This window comes from Mytilus californianus, unplaced genomic scaffold (assembly GCF_021869535.1).
Source record: "Mytilus californianus isolate M0D057914Y unplaced genomic scaffold, xbMytCali1.0.p SCAF_12, whole genome shotgun sequence".
Classification (NCBI taxonomy): Eukaryota; Metazoa; Mollusca; class Bivalvia; order Mytilida; family Mytilidae; genus Mytilus; species Mytilus californianus.
Genome location: NW_026262604.1, coordinates 52,728,991 through 52,746,903, shown reverse-complemented (window position 1 = coordinate 52,746,903; position 17,913 = coordinate 52,728,991). Strand labels below are relative to the sequence as shown.

The 17,913-nt window shown below is 32.0% G+C and overlaps 1 protein-coding gene across 2 annotated transcripts; it reads left to right on the top strand.

Moving 5' to 3' along the window:
- Window positions 1-2,229: 2,229 nt before the first annotated feature.
- LOC127721995 (heat shock 70 kDa protein 12A-like) lies at window positions 2,230-10,573 on the top strand. Of its 2 annotated transcripts, XM_052228847.1 has the most exons (6): window positions 2,230-2,371; window positions 3,404-3,505; window positions 4,690-5,013; window positions 5,774-5,995; window positions 6,929-7,082; window positions 8,890-10,573. In XM_052228847.1, exons 3-6 carry the CDS (start codon window positions 4,705-4,707, stop codon window positions 9,942-9,944), a joined length of 1,740 nt encoding a protein of 579 aa, XP_052084807.1. In that variant the 5' UTR covers window positions 2,230-2,371; window positions 3,404-3,505; window positions 4,690-4,704; the 3' UTR covers window positions 9,945-10,573. The 2 variants fall into 2 exon arrangements, with proteins under 2 accessions (XP_052084807.1, XP_052084808.1); XM_052228848.1 differs by lacking the exon at window positions 3,404-3,505 and having other exon boundaries at window positions 2,312-2,371.
- The last annotated feature ends 7,340 nt before the right edge of the window (window positions 10,574-17,913 follow it).

Genomic DNA, 17,913 nt, shown 5'->3' with positions numbered 1-17,913 from the left:
TTCATTCATTTGACAAGTATACTGTACACCAACATTTATCTAAAATTAAACCATATATATCTTTATTACGCAAACATTTCAATCTTAGTCACAGCAACATAAACAAGATATCAAGCTGTTGCACCGACAAGCGTCTTCAATATAATAGTACGAAAACTACTGTGACAAATCACGTTCACAGAGATTTCACATTTGCCTTAAACATTACAATATGTATTTCGGGATTGTGAAAACGAAAATAACATTTTATAAATTTGGTTCATTAGAAACACTTTTCTGGATGTACTTTGTCGAGAACACTCACACACCCCAAAAATGTATACGATGACGATGTAAATATACAAGGCAATTCGTTTCCCTGACTGTTTATGAAGTCTTTGTACTAAATTCGTTGGATGTGTACTGGTTGATACTTTAGTCTTTGAGAACATTATTTATTCATTAGTTGTAATTGGCATTAAACTAGCTTTCAGTAACTGCGAGTACTCTCATATAGGTACGTTGTGTCTATTGCTTTCATGTTACATTGTAGTTGTTTTTGTGCGTCGTACCGATCTTTTGAGTTAAGCCAGTTGCAACTGATTTTTTACAATGTGTTCTAACTTATATTGTGTTGTTACACCACTGCCCTTATTGGGAAGGTTGGGCGTTCACAAACAGGTTTAATCCCGCCACATTCTGCAAGTGCCTGTCCCAAAACATGAGCCTGTATTTCGGTGGTTTTTGTTGGTTCATGTCTGTCATATTTGTTTTTCGTAAATTGTTTTGTTATAAACTATGCCATTGGTTTTTTTGTTTGAATTGTTTCTCATTTTTCATGTCGTGGCCTTTTATAGCCGACTATACGGTTAGGGGTTTTTATCATTGTTTTAGGCCGTAAGATGACCTATAGTTCTTTATATCAACGTATTTGAACTTTGGTGGATAGTTGTCTCATTGCCAATCATACCGCATCTCCTTATTTTTATATTGAACACTGAAGAAGCTATAAGAACAAGAGGGACCAAAAGTGTATAGAAAATTCATTGTTAAGGCCAAATTTGCCTGAAGGAGTTGGTACTTACATTACTTGATAATAAACATTCTTGAATTATATTAAAACACAGATAAACTATTGTACAAATGAGAAAAAAAAACTTGTCAGGCAAATTGAAAAGCAATATTCCTTCATAAAGAAAAGTACAAACATCCGACTGAAGCAAAACATGTCTAAACTATTTGGGTTAAGTATATTTCACGGTTATTAATTACACTATAGGGATCGAGACTATAAAACACAACATACATAGATATATACTTTATCGTAACATAAGCGCGGCTCATACGTATTAGGCTCTGAGACTTATGGATGTGATATCTTGTTGCTTTAAATAGAAAGAAAATGAATCAATTATAAATTTTTTGTTTAATTTCATTAACACTTGAATCGAAACTACTCTGATAGGCATGCAGTTTCATACTTTTTGTCCTTCAACTCTCTGTTTTTTTAACAATATATTTATCATACGACATGAACAAAAATGGTTTGAGAATTGGCAAGCACTTTTTACTGCAACAGAATGAAAATTCGAAAAATTTGAATTAAAATACATACATTTCAGTCTTTAGTTTTCCATGTTGTATTTTGTGTACTATTGTTTGTCTGTTTGTCTGTTGGTCTTTTTCTTTTTTAGCCATGGCGTTGTCAGTTTATTTTCGACTCGTGAGTTTGAATGTCCTTTTGGTATCTTTCGCCTCTGTCTTTCATTACGTTGCTCGGTGTTTTTCGTAACAAGTCCACAAATTTTATTAAACAGAGCATGCAACTACGTGGGTATACCCCATAAGGAAAACTAAAAAAATGGGTGGATTGTTACAACAGCATAACGAAGTTAATTATATTAACAATTTTTAATTGGCCCTAAAAACCAACAATTGTGAACAATTGTCATCAATCGATCATTAGTTGGTCATGTCGTTAATAAACTTTTGATAATTTATAGTTAGCTCATCTGAACAACAAACCAAACCAAGCAGATGAAATGTATTAAAGACCGTTCATTTTTATTGTCTTGAAGAGAAATATATGTATTATACCATACATAAAAAAATAATATCGATCAAGCATAGACATGTTAGAAAACTTTTGTTCTAACTTTTTTTGTATAATCATGTTAGTTTAACATTTATTAGAGAATCACTGTAGCCGCTGTCGCGATTTTAATGGTCGCTATGTTACGAAGCATAATGCGGTCAGTAGACAGGTAGATCAGTCAAACATATATATATATATCATAAAGGTGATTTAAAGTATCTGACAATTGTATGTCAATAAATTCTTTAAATAGACGAACTGCGAAGTTAAAAACAGGAAGTTTTATACTTTTGAAGGGTGAGTAAAATTATTTTTGTTTTTAAGCAATGACTATATAATTATTCCTAGTTTAATACACTCAGAATGAGTGTGGTGATTTTTACATTAATATATACTATCGGTTACCATTTCAGTCACTGTTAGGTTATTTTAAAAAGCTTCATTTCAAAAGAAATTTGTTGTTTCCTCATAGCCCAACTCAATTACTGTACACAAATCTTTACAGCCTACCATGTGAAGCAACACAGTAGACCATTACACATTTGGGACGTTTTAAACAGCAGAAAGAGATGATAAGTTCATTATTTTCTTGTTATGCAAAGGTCAGTTGATATTTTTTAGCCGTAAACTACATCAGAATTGCCGCCCTGCATCAGCTTGAATTAAAATTACCTTAGTAACATCAACATTACAAAAATAAGATGTTCAATAATTAGCACAAGAGATAACTTTCCACCTGAGACCGAAATGAAGTATGAGGCAGCAACTATAGGTCGTCGTATCATGGCCTTTAAAAATAAACAAACCCCTTACCGCATAGCAAGATATAAAAGGCCCAGACCTGACAATGTAAAACAATTCAAACGAGAAAAATATTAAACGGCCTGATAAATGTACAATGACTGAGTTGTATCGTGCAAGTAATTTTAACATCCGCCATGCAGCCACTTCCAGTTTGCCGATTGTTCGTTGTACAACACTCATTGTACAAGGAAACTGTTCGTCAATACATGTTAAGGTTCTATGTAAGGGAATGATTTGATATTAGGTCTGCATCTTTATAATGTTGAGTCGTAGCTTGTAAACAACCTTTACCATGTAGCAACTTCCTGTTTACCGATAGTTTTACGAATTTTAAACCACTCATTGTACAAGGAAAATTTTCGTCGAACGTTTCGTGACTTCAATGATTTTAGGGAATATTCAGTTATGCTGCAGTATACACTTGACTTCAATCAATGGCATGCCACGACGCTGGCCCATACTCGGTATTGGTCTTGTTCGATTTTTATTTGAACTTCACATGTCATTTCTTTTCATAATTTTCAGGAACAAAATCATGTCGGCTTCGATAAAGACCACCTTGATGATATGTTTACTGTAACGCGACTAAAAAAAATTGTCTTGTAGCGAGAGATAGCAGAAAGGAAGGTATGGAGACATCTTAAAGTACCTTACGCGTACTTCAGATATTAACAGAAATTTTGTGACGAACATATATACAAGAGTTAAATATAATGCAGCGGATGCCTTTACAGATGTTAAAAGTTCATATTGGATTTTACATATATATATTTTTAAAGAGGTAGAGCGAATTTCTTCTGAATTTATATCGAACAATGTCTAATTTCAAAAACGTTTTTTTTAATCTTTTCTTTAAATTGCAGTTTTATATCTCCTTGTGTGTAAACCTTAGGTGGTAACAATATTGTGGCTTATTTTGCAAGAGATGACCAAATTACAAACGCCTAGAGATAGTTTAAAAACGCCATTTTGACAGATTTTGGCAATTTTTTAGTATTTATCCCAAGCATGAAGGACATGTTTACCTAAGCCAAAATCTTCTAAAAGTATAGCTCGGATACACATTAATTCAATTTGGTAAAAGACGTCCTTCGATACGAAAGCCGATAAAATATGTAATTTTGCATCAAAATGCATTAAACGGCACCTTTCATCACTGAATATCAATTTATTTTATGGAGACATCAAAGAATTAAATGAGAGTGAAACAAACACTTGGGAAATTACCTCTTCCTGTTTCTTATAATGCATTAGTAGTCATATGAAAAAATGTGTTATTGCTCGTTTTCTAATGTGCTTCCCTTCTTAGAAGTCACACAATAGTTAGCTTCACCCCTCCAAATGTTTTATATCCGTATATTATGAAATGTCTAAATGATCATCAACAGTATCTTAATCCTACAATAAAAGACGCAAATGGCCCGTTTTCTTGTTATTGAATTATAAGTTGAAATTATTTAGGTGTTATTTGATATATTTTGTTAATTTGTTTATCGTGGTTGCAGTTTAATTATCTTTTGAATTAAATTATTACTTTTTAAGGACAAAAAAGGAGGGAACGAGGTATTGCATGGATTTAAACATATGAGACCTTTTATAAAGAGTGTAATAGTTTACCCACATCTTTTTTATCTATTTTTGACTTATTAGACATACTACGGCCACTAAGACCTCGCTTAGTTCGTGGTTTATAAAGATTAGAATAAAAGTGTGTTCACATTCTAAAATTTGTGTACTAGCTAAAGCGACCTGCATTTATCAGAGTCAATAGAACAATAATAGCAGGGTCTTGAATACATGTGTACTTTTAGTTTTAGGGCTTGACGATGGAGGATTTGAGGAAACATCTTATGGTTGCTGCTTTAGACTTTGGCACTACATACTCCGGTTATTCGTTTTCAATTAGGGGTGACTGGGAAGATAACCCGTTGAAAATCAGTAACCCAATATGGATGGCAGGAAGTCGACAGTTTGTGTCAGAGAAAACACCAACATGTTTATTATTGGATAGTAATCGAGAGTTTGTAGCCTTTGGATACGACGCAGAAAATATGTGGATAGATCTATTGTTGGATAAAGAACATGAGGAATACTATTATTTCGAGCGTTTCAAAATGAATCTACACAATAACAAGGTATTCTTCGCTGTGTTGAAGACCCATTGGTAACCTTTGGCTGTTTTCTGCTCTTTAGTCGGGTTGTTGTCTTTTTGACACATTCCCCATTTCCATTCTTAATTGTATTCGTTTATCATATGATAAAAGGAAAATCGCCCATTTCTGAAGAACAAAAGAATTATTTTAGTAAAAGTTGAAAATTACGTATTCGGTCATTGAAAACATTACACTTTAACAATGACACGACGATTCAGCAAAAGACAATCTGAAAATTTTATATGTTTCAAACGTATCATAATGAAAGGCAACTTTAAAAGCAACCTTAACTGAAAATTCCCAAAATGATTTTTTTTTCGGCATGGAGACCGTTTTGGCTATTCTGTATGTATTTACGCTTTGATCCGTCTTTGAAAGTTAAAGCGAGGACATGTGTCTGTGGAATATAGGTTCAAAGGTGGCATGTTTTACGGTTTAAATTCTTGCTTCAACTCTTAACCTTTCGTTTCTTTTAAGAGCAGAACGACAACACAGATTGTTTTGCTTTGTAATATATTTTGGCGTTCATGATCATCATATTTTATCCATGCGTACTGTCAAGAAAAAATTTAACTTAAAAAAAAAACATTTTGGAAACAAATAGATACTTAACAAACAAATTTTTCTTTTTGCTATGTGTCGTTGACTTACCGTGACATTGAAGATTACATGTTCTTTCATTTAAAACAAAGAAACAGTCAATGTTTAAAAGATTTAATTTTTTTTTATATTTATGAAATAGAATATCACAAGTGGTATGATGTTAGAAGATATAACTGGGACAAAACGGCTGCCAGCTTTCCATGTGTTTAAATTATCAATCCAATATTTAGTAAACCATTTGTTAGATCTTTTGAACAAACGAGGAAATTTAGTCAAATACGACGAGGTGCAATATGTGCTGACAGTTCCTGCAATATGGACAGATAGAGCCAAACGATTTATGAGGTCGTGTGCTGAAGCGGTAGGTAAATAAGAAGCAATGGTATTTTAGCAATAATCAATCTTTATGATTTAGAATATGCAGCTGCCGTTCAAATCAGTACACGGTTACAACTGTCAAGTGACAAGATAATAGAAATTATGACAAATGCAAAACTACTGCCAGGCTGTCGAGTGCATAAAGTTAAACGATCGATAACTAACATATGCAGTGAACCACTTGTTAGATCTGTTGAAAATTAAATGAAACCTATACCGTAAAGTAAGCTATAATAAAAGACCTCGTAATGAAAAGCATGTGAAACAATTCAAACGGGTTGGTTTTTATTACAGTTATAAACGAAAAACAAGTATGTCAGAAACCAAGGTTGGTGTTTAACAGGTTTGTTAGCACTCATTTCTTTCCCAATCAAGTGATGATCATGTGTGGACACAGTAGGTAAATTAGAGACAATTATTGTTTAGCAATGTTCAAAACAATAAAATCTATTTAAGATATACAAACTAGGACAAACACACTGAAGAAATATGTGACCGCCTCTAGTACGCTATAAAGGTCCCGATTTGATATGATTTTAAATAATTCAAACAAGAAAACAAACGGCCAAAAACAAATATGGCAAACAATTACAACTATTTAATACCGGATACCGACTTACGACAGCCACATAAGGAATATGACGGGGTTAACCATGATTGTAAGCGCTCAACACTCCCCTAGTCTGGGAAATTGACGTAAAAGTACTATAAATACAGGACTACATATCATGTTGTGCAGGAGACCTTCAAACTATTTAGACTGACTGTTGTAATTGATTGTTCTTCCTTTCGCATTCACCCTTACCGTGTCTTAAATTAATTACGTATGGTCTCCTTATTGCCAATGGAATATGATACTGAAATATTTGCTCATATTTTAAAATTATTATTTTTTTTTAATCTTTCGTTATTCAAGGCTGGTATTCCCACAAACAACTTGATACTTGCACTTGAACCAGAGGCAGCATCCATATTCTGTCAATTTTTATCCACTGAAAAATTTAAAGGATCTGAACCAGGATTCACAATGACAGCCAAAGGGACAAAGTTCATGGTGGTTGATCTTGGAGGTAAGGTATTGCACACACATTACAAGCAATATGCGAATAATGAAACACACTGATTTTAACTATTTGGAATTAAAGTCTTTTATCTCCTGTCAACACATTTAAAGGTCATAAACTAAAGCCAATATCACTCTCTTACAAACTTAAATATTGTAAAGTGCGGAATTCTCAAATTATCTCCTAATTGATATCATAGAAGAAAGAATTGATGTTGGTAGTCGTTGCAATGTATAAACATGCATGAGTGTCTTTGAAGTTAATTTAATTATAATAGTTTGGTGATGTAAAGAATTTTTTATATTTTGGGGACTCTCAACAATATGTGTTTCATATATTACACGAAACAAAAGTGCAAAGAAATGGTATGAATTGCATTAGGTTCCTACTTATGAGTATGAATGAAAAGCACGTAATCTTTTAGTTACGAATTATCTTATTTTTCTAATTATTCAAAATAAAAATTAATAAAGTTTCAATATGAGTTACAACTATAGCCAGTGTCCCCTATCTTTATGAAACATTACATCGTTATGCTATGTAATGTTACTATATTAAATTGAAATATAGAATTAAAAGAAATAAGCTTTTTTACTTTCTTTTGTCATTGTATTGTATAATTTTGAATGTTTAATCGTATCAACCTGATGTTCAGTATTTTGAGTTTTGGGTATGAAACAGTAGCTAAATATTTATGTTAATTTCGTTTTACATTGTTAAATACTGTTATATATAATTTTGTTTATTTTTTAGAGTTACTGTTATTGACTTAAACTTCAATCTATTATGATATTTTTGTTTTGTTTTATAATTCAATTTTGATTGATTTCAGAAATCCTATCGAGTTGACACTTTTCTAAATGTAATTCAAATTCATTTTTAAAATTTGTTTATGCTGACCCCGTTTTGTTCGAAATGTGGAAAGGAAGTGAATATCTGGAACATTCTGCTCTGTAGATTAAACGGATAGCATATGCCGTTGAAACATCTCTGTGTGAAAACATTCTAAATAACAAGAATATGTAAACAGTTGCCCACAGTAGATTTGAAAACTTCAAAATCCAAATGATCAAAAACAATCACATTACACCGAAAACGCGAAGGCACATTTCATAGAGGACAACGTTGACAATAGCGAACTTTATATTTGTAGTCTTTAAATTCAGGGATACTACTCAAAAGGCAAATGCATAGATTTCATAAACTATATTTGAAAGAAACATCTTTTAAAAAATAGTATATTTACGTCTGACAAATAAAGGAAACGTCAAAGTTGATACATAAGAATAAATGATGAATAACTTAAAGTTTCACGTTTTGAGTTGTAGTGGTTAGCAAAAATAGTTACATTAACCTTGCATGTAGGATTCTTTATTCATCTAATAATCACTGCGATTACTGCTATACAGATTTTTTTTACCTACAAAAAGACTATCCAAACAGAAATATAGTAGAAGTATTCCATCTGACCGGTCATGCTTGCATACTAATATAATGATCTGAACATATGATATAGACGCTGATGCAAAATGTGAAGCAGGATCTGCTTATCCGTCCGGAGCACCTGCGATCACCCCTGGATTTTGATAGGATTTGTATTGCTCAATCTTCAGTTTTCTATGGAATGTTATATATACTGTGTTTATCTTTTTGTTACTTTCGTGTTTGTTTTGTTGCTTTTTTAGTTTTAGATATAAGAATTTCAACAATCAGTCATTTTATAATAAGATGTAAACAGATTGACTTTTGTCCGTATTGTCGTTTTTCGTTTTGAATTCATTTACCATTATGTTAATATTTTGTGTTTGTTCAGGCGGCACTGCAGACATAACTGTTCACGAGAAAGCTGCAAATGGTCACTTGAAAGAAAAACACAGAGCTATCGGAAATGATTGTGGGGGAACATCGATTGATAAAAGGTTTTTAAAGCTATTCGAAGAAATTGTCGGAAAGACCACAATGGATTCATTAAAAAAGGAAAGCCCTCTGGCATATATTGATCTAGTAAGAGAGTTTGAATCCGTGAAAAGAACGATTAAAACAGAAACAAAAACTAAAGTAACTATGGCCATCCCGGTCGTTGCGCTTGAGACAGCGTGTCAGAAAGTTCACAACAAGAATTTACAGTCTCTGTTTGCCGCCTCGTCATATTCAACAGAAATAAAAGTAGCACAAGATAAAATTCGAATTAATGTTGAGGTTTTCAATAAGATGTTTTTGCCTTCAGTTGATAGTGTTATATCACTTATGAGAGAGATTTTTCGAAATAAGTCACTGAAGGACGTGACGCATTTGCTAATGGTAGGAGGTTTCTCAGATTGTCAACTAATGCAAGACGCAGTTCGCAAAGCATTCCCAGAGAAGAGAATAATAATTCCAGAAGAAGCTGGGTTATCAGTGCTGAAAGGGGCCGTTTTATTTGGCCATGATCCAGAGTATATACAATCACGCATCATGCGATGCAGTTATGGCGTCAAAACGAATGTTCCTTGGCATGAACAAAAATATGACAGAAAACACTATGCAGTTATGGAAGGGGAAGAAAGATGTGACAACATATTTTCTCTTATTGTCGCGAAAGACGAGAGCGTTGAAGCAGGCATGCTAGTTAAAAAATCTTTCTTTACACCTTACAAACACCAAAATAAGATGGACATTATGGTGTACGTTTCTGAAGAGACAACACCAGGGTACGTCGATGATGATAGGTGTTCATTGCTATGTGAACCGACAATCACCTTTTCAGACACTTGTGAGGACAGGCGTTGGGTAGACGTAGAATTTATTCTTGGAAATACAGAAATTGGTCTTAATGCTCACGATAGAAAATCTGGGAAGGCGATATCAGCAAAGATTAATCTTTTTTAATCATAGCGAATAGCAAAGAAAAATAAATTGGTTAGAAAGAAGACTTTGATTTTGAGTTACCAGCCAGGATGTAGACTTTTCTCGTACAATTAGGATTACATCGTAGGTCTTCCCTTGTATTCTAATTAGTACTAAAGAATGCGTTATAATTACAAATAAAAATTCGGTTTCATATATTGCCACAATATTTTACATATTTCGAAAAAATCTATTTTCGTATATTATATAATCATCGCATTATATTGCCTTATTACTTATACTTTTTGCAAATCACTATCTGGTAGGCGAGTTTTTAGACTCCTTTCCTGTTTATTCTAAAGCTTGAGTTAAAGTTTCCCTTTATCGCTTTATGGTACAAATTTGTTCATTCATTTTTGCATTTGAACAAAGAAAACTTCCGATGATATTATCTACTAATACATTGAAACATTAAAGTATATTTGCTGAAGTATAATGTATATGTGTTTAGTCATTATTTTGGTTTTGTGTTTTGTTGAAGGCCGTTTTTTGACCTATAGTTGTTACCTACTATGTCATCCGATCTCGTGTGGAAATTTGTCTCATTGGTAATGATACCACATCTTCTTATTTTCATAATGAGTCATTATGTTAATAAAAGTATACTTTTGTGTTCGTTTCAATTTTCGTAAGATAACGAAATCCTAGATTCAAGTTGTTAACTGTTTCTCATGACAGTGTAGTATGATAATAGAAATTTCATCATACTATAGTCACGAAACGTTGGAAAAACCTGCATTACCATGAAAACCGACCGGCAAGATTAACCTTATGAAAGAACAAATACGTGAGGTATATTGTGTCCCTCAATGAGAAAATCACCGAAACGACGGGATATCAAAAACCTTAAGTCAACTATATCCTTTGTTTTTCTATTAAGGTTTTGTGAAAGTGTTTGCCTTTTCTGTGTTTCTAGAGACTCTTCCATTCGAATACATGTTTTGTAAATAATGGTATTTAAATGTTCGTTTAAGATATTTCTATGAATAAATGTATTGTATTAAAGGTAATAAAAAGGGTATTTTTCTGCGTTATGGTTTCCAAAAATGATCAAATTTAGTACTCATTCAAATTACATACAAAACTAATTAAAGGTAGCATTTTATGCAAAATGGAATTTACAATACTAATTAAAGGTAGTAATTATTCAAAGATTTAGTGGTATTCAAAACCTCAAAATAGGCACTTTTTCGGCAAAATGGTTTCAAAAAAGTAATTTACGGTAGTATTTATGCTTATTTTTTTAAAACTTATTAAATGTATTGGTATTATAACAAATTCAGCAGATATATTTACTTTGTGAAACGTCCATTTACAAAACAAGCATGTAATCAAACATAATCGGTATTGCATGAATTTACAATCGCAAAACAAGATGCAATAACATGGTTTTCTAATGCATCTCCTGATAGAAATGAGTCACCCATCACATGACTTTAAGTCACATCCAGTAGTAAATTTTCAACCTATTGGTACTGCTCAAGTTATTGCGTGATCTATTTTCAAAAATATGGTCTCTAGATAGGCAACGGATTGAAGTCTGTGCGCACATAAAACTGCATGGTGTAACCCCAAAAACTACAAAGGTACCCAGAATATCTATATATGTACTTTAGGAAATCGTTCAGGTTTGAGTCAGCACGAAATTAAATTCTATGTCAAACGAGGTTCGAAACTTTACCGCACATAACGAGTGCAAAGATTATATCAATGTATGGTATGGGAGACAAAAATTCAGTTCTAATACACACAGTTTTCCACCTTAGCTGCATCAAATCTGATTTGTGTCTTGCTTCTTGCTAATAATTTGTTGTGGTTCTTGTTTATGAATAAAAAGAGGTGCGGTATGCCAGAAAGACAGCAACAAAACGACATATTAAAACTAGAAATCAACATACTATCTTCTGATTATGGTTTTAGTCTTTGTATATTTTTGTATTAAATATCGGTGCTTTGGTTCGCTTTTACATCTCCTTTGTCTTTTCCATGCACTGATCTTTCAAACTCAATTTAACATTCAGGGGCAAGACAAACAAAGACTTACATTTCTAATAAAGTCCTAAATTAATTTTTTGTACATGTATTTAATACTTTCGTTTTTGTCTATTTGCTTTCATTCATATCATTTTGTTTAACTGCAACATATACATATCAATGATTGTAATCTACATATATAACAAACGTAAAACCAAACGACATCAATGACATACTTTGAAAGAATAATTGCCATATTATGTGGAGGTTTAGGGATGTTCACTGCTCTGTTTTAAAATACCAAGATTTTTAAAAGAGTGTTAAAGATTGATAGTATATAGATAACGAAACTAAAAAGGCAGAAAAAGATGAAAGGTCTTTTTTTTTAGATATAAGCTATTGAATATTTGACGGAAAATGTTTCGCTCTAGATTTTTATTTTATTTATCATGTATCACCCATTTTGATTAAAAAGTAGGAAAAAATAACAAGTATTTTATAAAATTTTAATAATAAAAGATGTTTTAACTATATGTGATTAAAATAATGAAAAGAAAAATAGGGGTTTGTGGGCAAAATGTTTATTAGCACTGCATAACTAAAACCAGAGGATTCCGAATGTCTGACAATAAAGTCTAAACAAGATCAGCAAACGTCTTTCATTTCTAAACAAATTACTCAATAAAAAAAGATGTTGACTCAATTGTACATCATCGGAAATACCGACGAAAACAAAACACCTCAATATTTCCAAAGCGTTTACTACGTACAACTTTTCAAGATTACATCGTACATTTTATAAAACTTTCATACTCATGTAGAATAAACCACAAGAAGTTCTTGGTAGTTCATTCTCTGAACTCCCCAAGCTATATAGGTTTCTTAAGAACATTTATGGGATTACAAAAATGTAGCAATGTTCCCAAAGTCATGCGAATCGAATTATAAAATAAGGTGTTTAATGTCATTAGATACTGTAACCTCATATTTCGATGCTTTAGATCTTAAAAAAGAGAGAGTGAGGGAGCATCGGGCACGGGGAGGGATTGCATTATTCAATTTATACATACTGTATAACAAATTATTGTTGTCCTAGCCCGCTTCACCGCTTTACAAATAGGTATGTAGATTAAATTTTTACTAACGACAGAATATGAACAATCAAAATCCGATCCATCTTGGATAGGAATAGTCAGTACAGTCATTGCTTAATTCTTTTCTAATTTCCGTGCCTTATTCTGTTGGTCATGTATTATACATCACTTCCCCTCCAGTAAACAATCCAATCCACTAGCTGAAGCTACCAACTGTTTTTATTGTGTGATCACACATCGATAAGGTTGCGGCTATCACCTCCCTTTTCGGATTCACAATATACTCAACCTTGTTTGCTTCAAGTGGCATGTTAGCTTTAGCCCAAGGAATGTCTTGCAAAGTAAATACACATAGAACAGTTCTATATTTTGATAGAAAATATTTCACCGATTTGGATAAATAGTCTGGTGTTGCTACATTAAAACCTACTTTTGTGAAATAGCTATCCTTGGTACGGTCTCCTAGTCTTATATGTTCAGCGTTCAGCTTTAATTTCAATATGACACCGAAAAGTAAGCTGTTTCCTCGGTTCTTTTCTAAATTCAAAAAAGCAAATGTTAAACCTAAAAAGACTATCGGCGTGAGCAGAATACGGGTGTTCCTGTTGGTAATTGAAGGCCCGACATATGTTCACATCTGATCGTACATCAACGTCAATGTTAAACACACGATTTATTTCTGTATTTTCAGAAACTATTAATCGCATATCCTTTGATCTCGAAACACCAAAAGGTGATGCAAAGTAAATAAGTTATTTCCAAACCTTCCTCTAAAAACAGGACACAAAAAAGAAACATTACTGTTATATTTATTTTCTTCATAACTGAAACCACTGTTAGTTTTAATTGTTGCAGTATTAATGTATATTTACCCGGTATCTCTCTGGAGTTTCCCGTAATACTTTTCCAGTATGGAATTTCCGAATGTTGCATTATTGGATTTAAAGATAACAGTGAAATATAGATATAATACTAAACCTGATACTATTTATAACACTGAAATAGAAAGTAACGAGAAATAGAAACAAAGAAGACTTCATTTCATATCATTGCTATCTCCAAAAGGTATTTACTACATATAAAAATAAGAAGATGGGATATGATTGCCAATGAGACAACTCTCCACAAGAGACCAAATGACACAGAAATTTACATGGTCATAACCAAAGAAAACTCTCTCAATCTTTTAAAAGATCACAGTATTATAGCTTCCATATTGATAATTGCAAGTCTAATCATCCTGAGTGCACCTGTGTAACTTCCTCGTTCATATATAAACCGGTATCCACATTGTAATTGCTGACCTCTATATGGTCAACACTTCTTTGCAAAATATGTTAACCAAAGGACCAAAATACCGCAAACCTAAATCTTGCCGACTTGTTCCCGTATTCGAATAAGATTTATCTTGTATAGGACCTTCTCGGGAAGATTAATAAGTAGTTACTAGTAATATTATGTTTAAGTCTACTTTTCATTATATACATTATGCCATCAATCTAACCAATTTCGTCCTGAACTTTCATGAAACATTTGCCAAAGGACGTTAAAAAACCGACAATCAATCAATCTAAATCATTCAAAATGTGATTACTACGTATATAACACCATTACGGAAAAATCTACGTTCATTGAAATACGGCAGTTAACTGTCATTACGTGCATCTTAAACATGAACTCAACTGAACAAATTGCATAGATCGACCTTTAAAAAGCTTGGTTGACCTGAAGATGTATTTTGTCTGTTTGTTCAGTTTGTGGGATGTCTTATAAATGTTTACCAACATCATCTTTCTTAAATATATGTATTATGGATATGGCGTTTTAAAATATTGTAAATTAGTTGTTAAATCTTTATCGAATTTTATTTGGTCACGTTCATTTGAATATGAAATTCGTTTCAACAACGGAACAAGATTATAACAAGAGGGGAAGACATACATTGTCTCTTTGACACTTTCCCCATTTCCATTCTCAATTTTATTAAAGATAAAAAAGCGACAGAATAGAAAAAGACAATCAAATGTCGAAAATAAGCAGATAACACAATGATCAAAAAGAAAAACGACGATCAAGAAGAACAAACAGGAGTCTACAAAACACTTTAGAAAACCCCAAACATAATATTATAAGCCAAAGACGGATGTGTAGATCTTACTCTACTAGTTACTAATTACACTCGTCGTATTGCTAATGGCAAGAACCATAGACAGTTTGCATTATTTCTAATATCAGCATGACAAGTATCAAAATAGCTCAATTTACGACAATATTGTAAACAGCCTTTATTTTTAGATTTAAGCTATCTAAAGCGCGTTCAACGGTAGTAAGAGTTATAAACGTACACATATACTTACATTCCCGTAGAAACAAATTTGATATAACCTGCAGAACTACGTTCTTAGATCTCTTGTTGATCGATGTCTTTTTGGCAATAATATCACTTCTTCCTTATTTTACAAAATAGACACATTATTTAGAAACCAAGTGTACAATGAAGACTACTTAATATAAGGCTCAATAGTTACTTAAATAAATTTCAAAATCTTCAAATCCAGCTGAGGCCATCCTTTTTTTTAAACAACCCAAGATCATTGTAAAAGTAACAACGTAAACTCAGTTTTTTATCATTTGCCACACAAAGATATCCATGGTAAACACATTATGATAGATAACTTGATAAAATGAAGATTAATTTCCTTAAAAGTTATTATTTCTATACATATCATACTGAAATTTAGAAATTATTGAAACCTTTTAATAATTCGAACAATAAGACTGTGTGAGCATTAAAATATTAAGAACTCCCATTCTGAAATCTGATAAATATATTTTATACAGTTTTTTCCGAAAATCAAAATAATCATCTGTAATAAATTCACGCAATTATTTTTGAATTCACAGTATTAAAATTAGTATACATTAGATGAAACTGCAAATGACAATATATCTTGCCGTTTTTTTTTTTTTTTTTTTTTTTTTTTTTTGAATTACAATGGAAATCTGCCGCAGAGTTTTGAACAAAATCGAATCATAGTGAAGAGAAAATAATTTTGATTTCTAATAACAAACTACTTTGGTCATATTTTTTTTCAAAGTGTAGCCACGATTGTACAGTGTATTAATTTATATAAGTGTACACATTTGACCTTATGACACCGGTTAAACTTTATAAAACTTGTATAATAAATAATTATTGAAATGGTTATTTGATTATGACTTTGAAAACTATTTTGATCTAATGATAAATACTATCAGATATCTAAATATTGCTTGATATTAGTCTGTTTTATTTTTGTACAGTTTTGAAGTAGCACATACACGATATATCATAGAATCTATGACTTCTTGATATTCCAATCTCTTAAGTTCACAATAATAACACTCTTCCCTTAGTCAGATATATATTGTATTGCATAATCCATGATCCAATCACAATTATAAGTGCATGATTTTGAATAAAAAGATATCTATATCTACATGTATTTTATTTATATATAAAGGATAAATAATAACTGAGTCAAGGTACATTGGCAATGACTTTTAATAACTGTAATTGTCGGTTGCAAATGCAGTGTAAGAAGAGAGCACACCTCACACCCCCATCGAACCTACAAAAAGAAAAAAAAGTAATAAATGTAATGAATACTAGTCAATTTGTGGCGAAATTAGGTAATTAAATTTTTTAATTTAAATGTTCCGTAGCATATACTAATGATTGATTTCGTCAGATGATTCAAATTTGTCAGTTAAACATCAACGTAACAGTTTGAATGCTATGTTCAGGTTTGCGTATAAGCATTAACTACATACAGCTGTTTTGAAACAAACGCACAACGAAGGACGTCTCAACTCAAACCATAATTCAAAGGAAGTAACACTTTGTATTGTCTGTCATATACATGTTGTTGTCTTTAACACTTGTCATTGATTTTGACAAAAATGTAGACTTGACAATATTGTATAAAACATTAGTTTAACAACAATGCATAGCAATGAATGTTGATTTTATTTTAAGGCTATGTAGAATGGTTATAAAATTGTCAATCCGTTTTATTGATTTTTTTTTTCTTCAAACATACAGAGATGCATTGCCTTTACTAAACAATTTATAGTATGCCAACTAAACATATCCATTTTTGTAAACGCCTATATCCACTGGTTATTACAGAATCAAATTAATTTCAATAAGAACGCTCATATCGCAAATAATGTACGTATTTTGACTACTGTTATACGATTATATTATTTGTTTGTGCGTTTCTCTGTTATGAATGTTCTTGCATGTGTTTGTGCTGTATTTCTGACACGTAGTGTTTAGCGATATTTTTTAACATTGTCATAAAGCGGGAGGTTTGGCATGCCATGAAACAAGGTTCAACCCACCATTTTCTCTTAAAATGTCCTGTTCCAAGTCAGGAATATGGCAGTTGTTATCAAATAGTTCGTTTCTATGTGTGTTGGCGTTCGTTTTTGTTGCACTTCGGTGTTGTTGTTCCTCTATTTTCCTCTTATAGTTGATGTGTTCCCTCGGTTTTGGTTTGTAACCCGGATTTGTTTTCTCTCAATCGATTTATGACTTTTGAACACCGGTATACTACTGTTGCCTTTATTTATACGATAGATTTGGAAGATACCACAGAGATATTAGAACTCATTCATAACTTGATGACAAACTTACAAAGCCAAAATGAAAAAAAAAACAACAAAAACTATAAAAAGACAAACAGCGGTTTACAAAACACAACATAGAAAATATTATTCAATAAAGTATATAACTATCATAATACAAGTGACAAAATGTTTCAAGGTTTTTGGAGAGTTCATAATAATAAATTGGGCCGTAATGAATCAAACCTTTTAAGTCTTCTTTATGCATACAT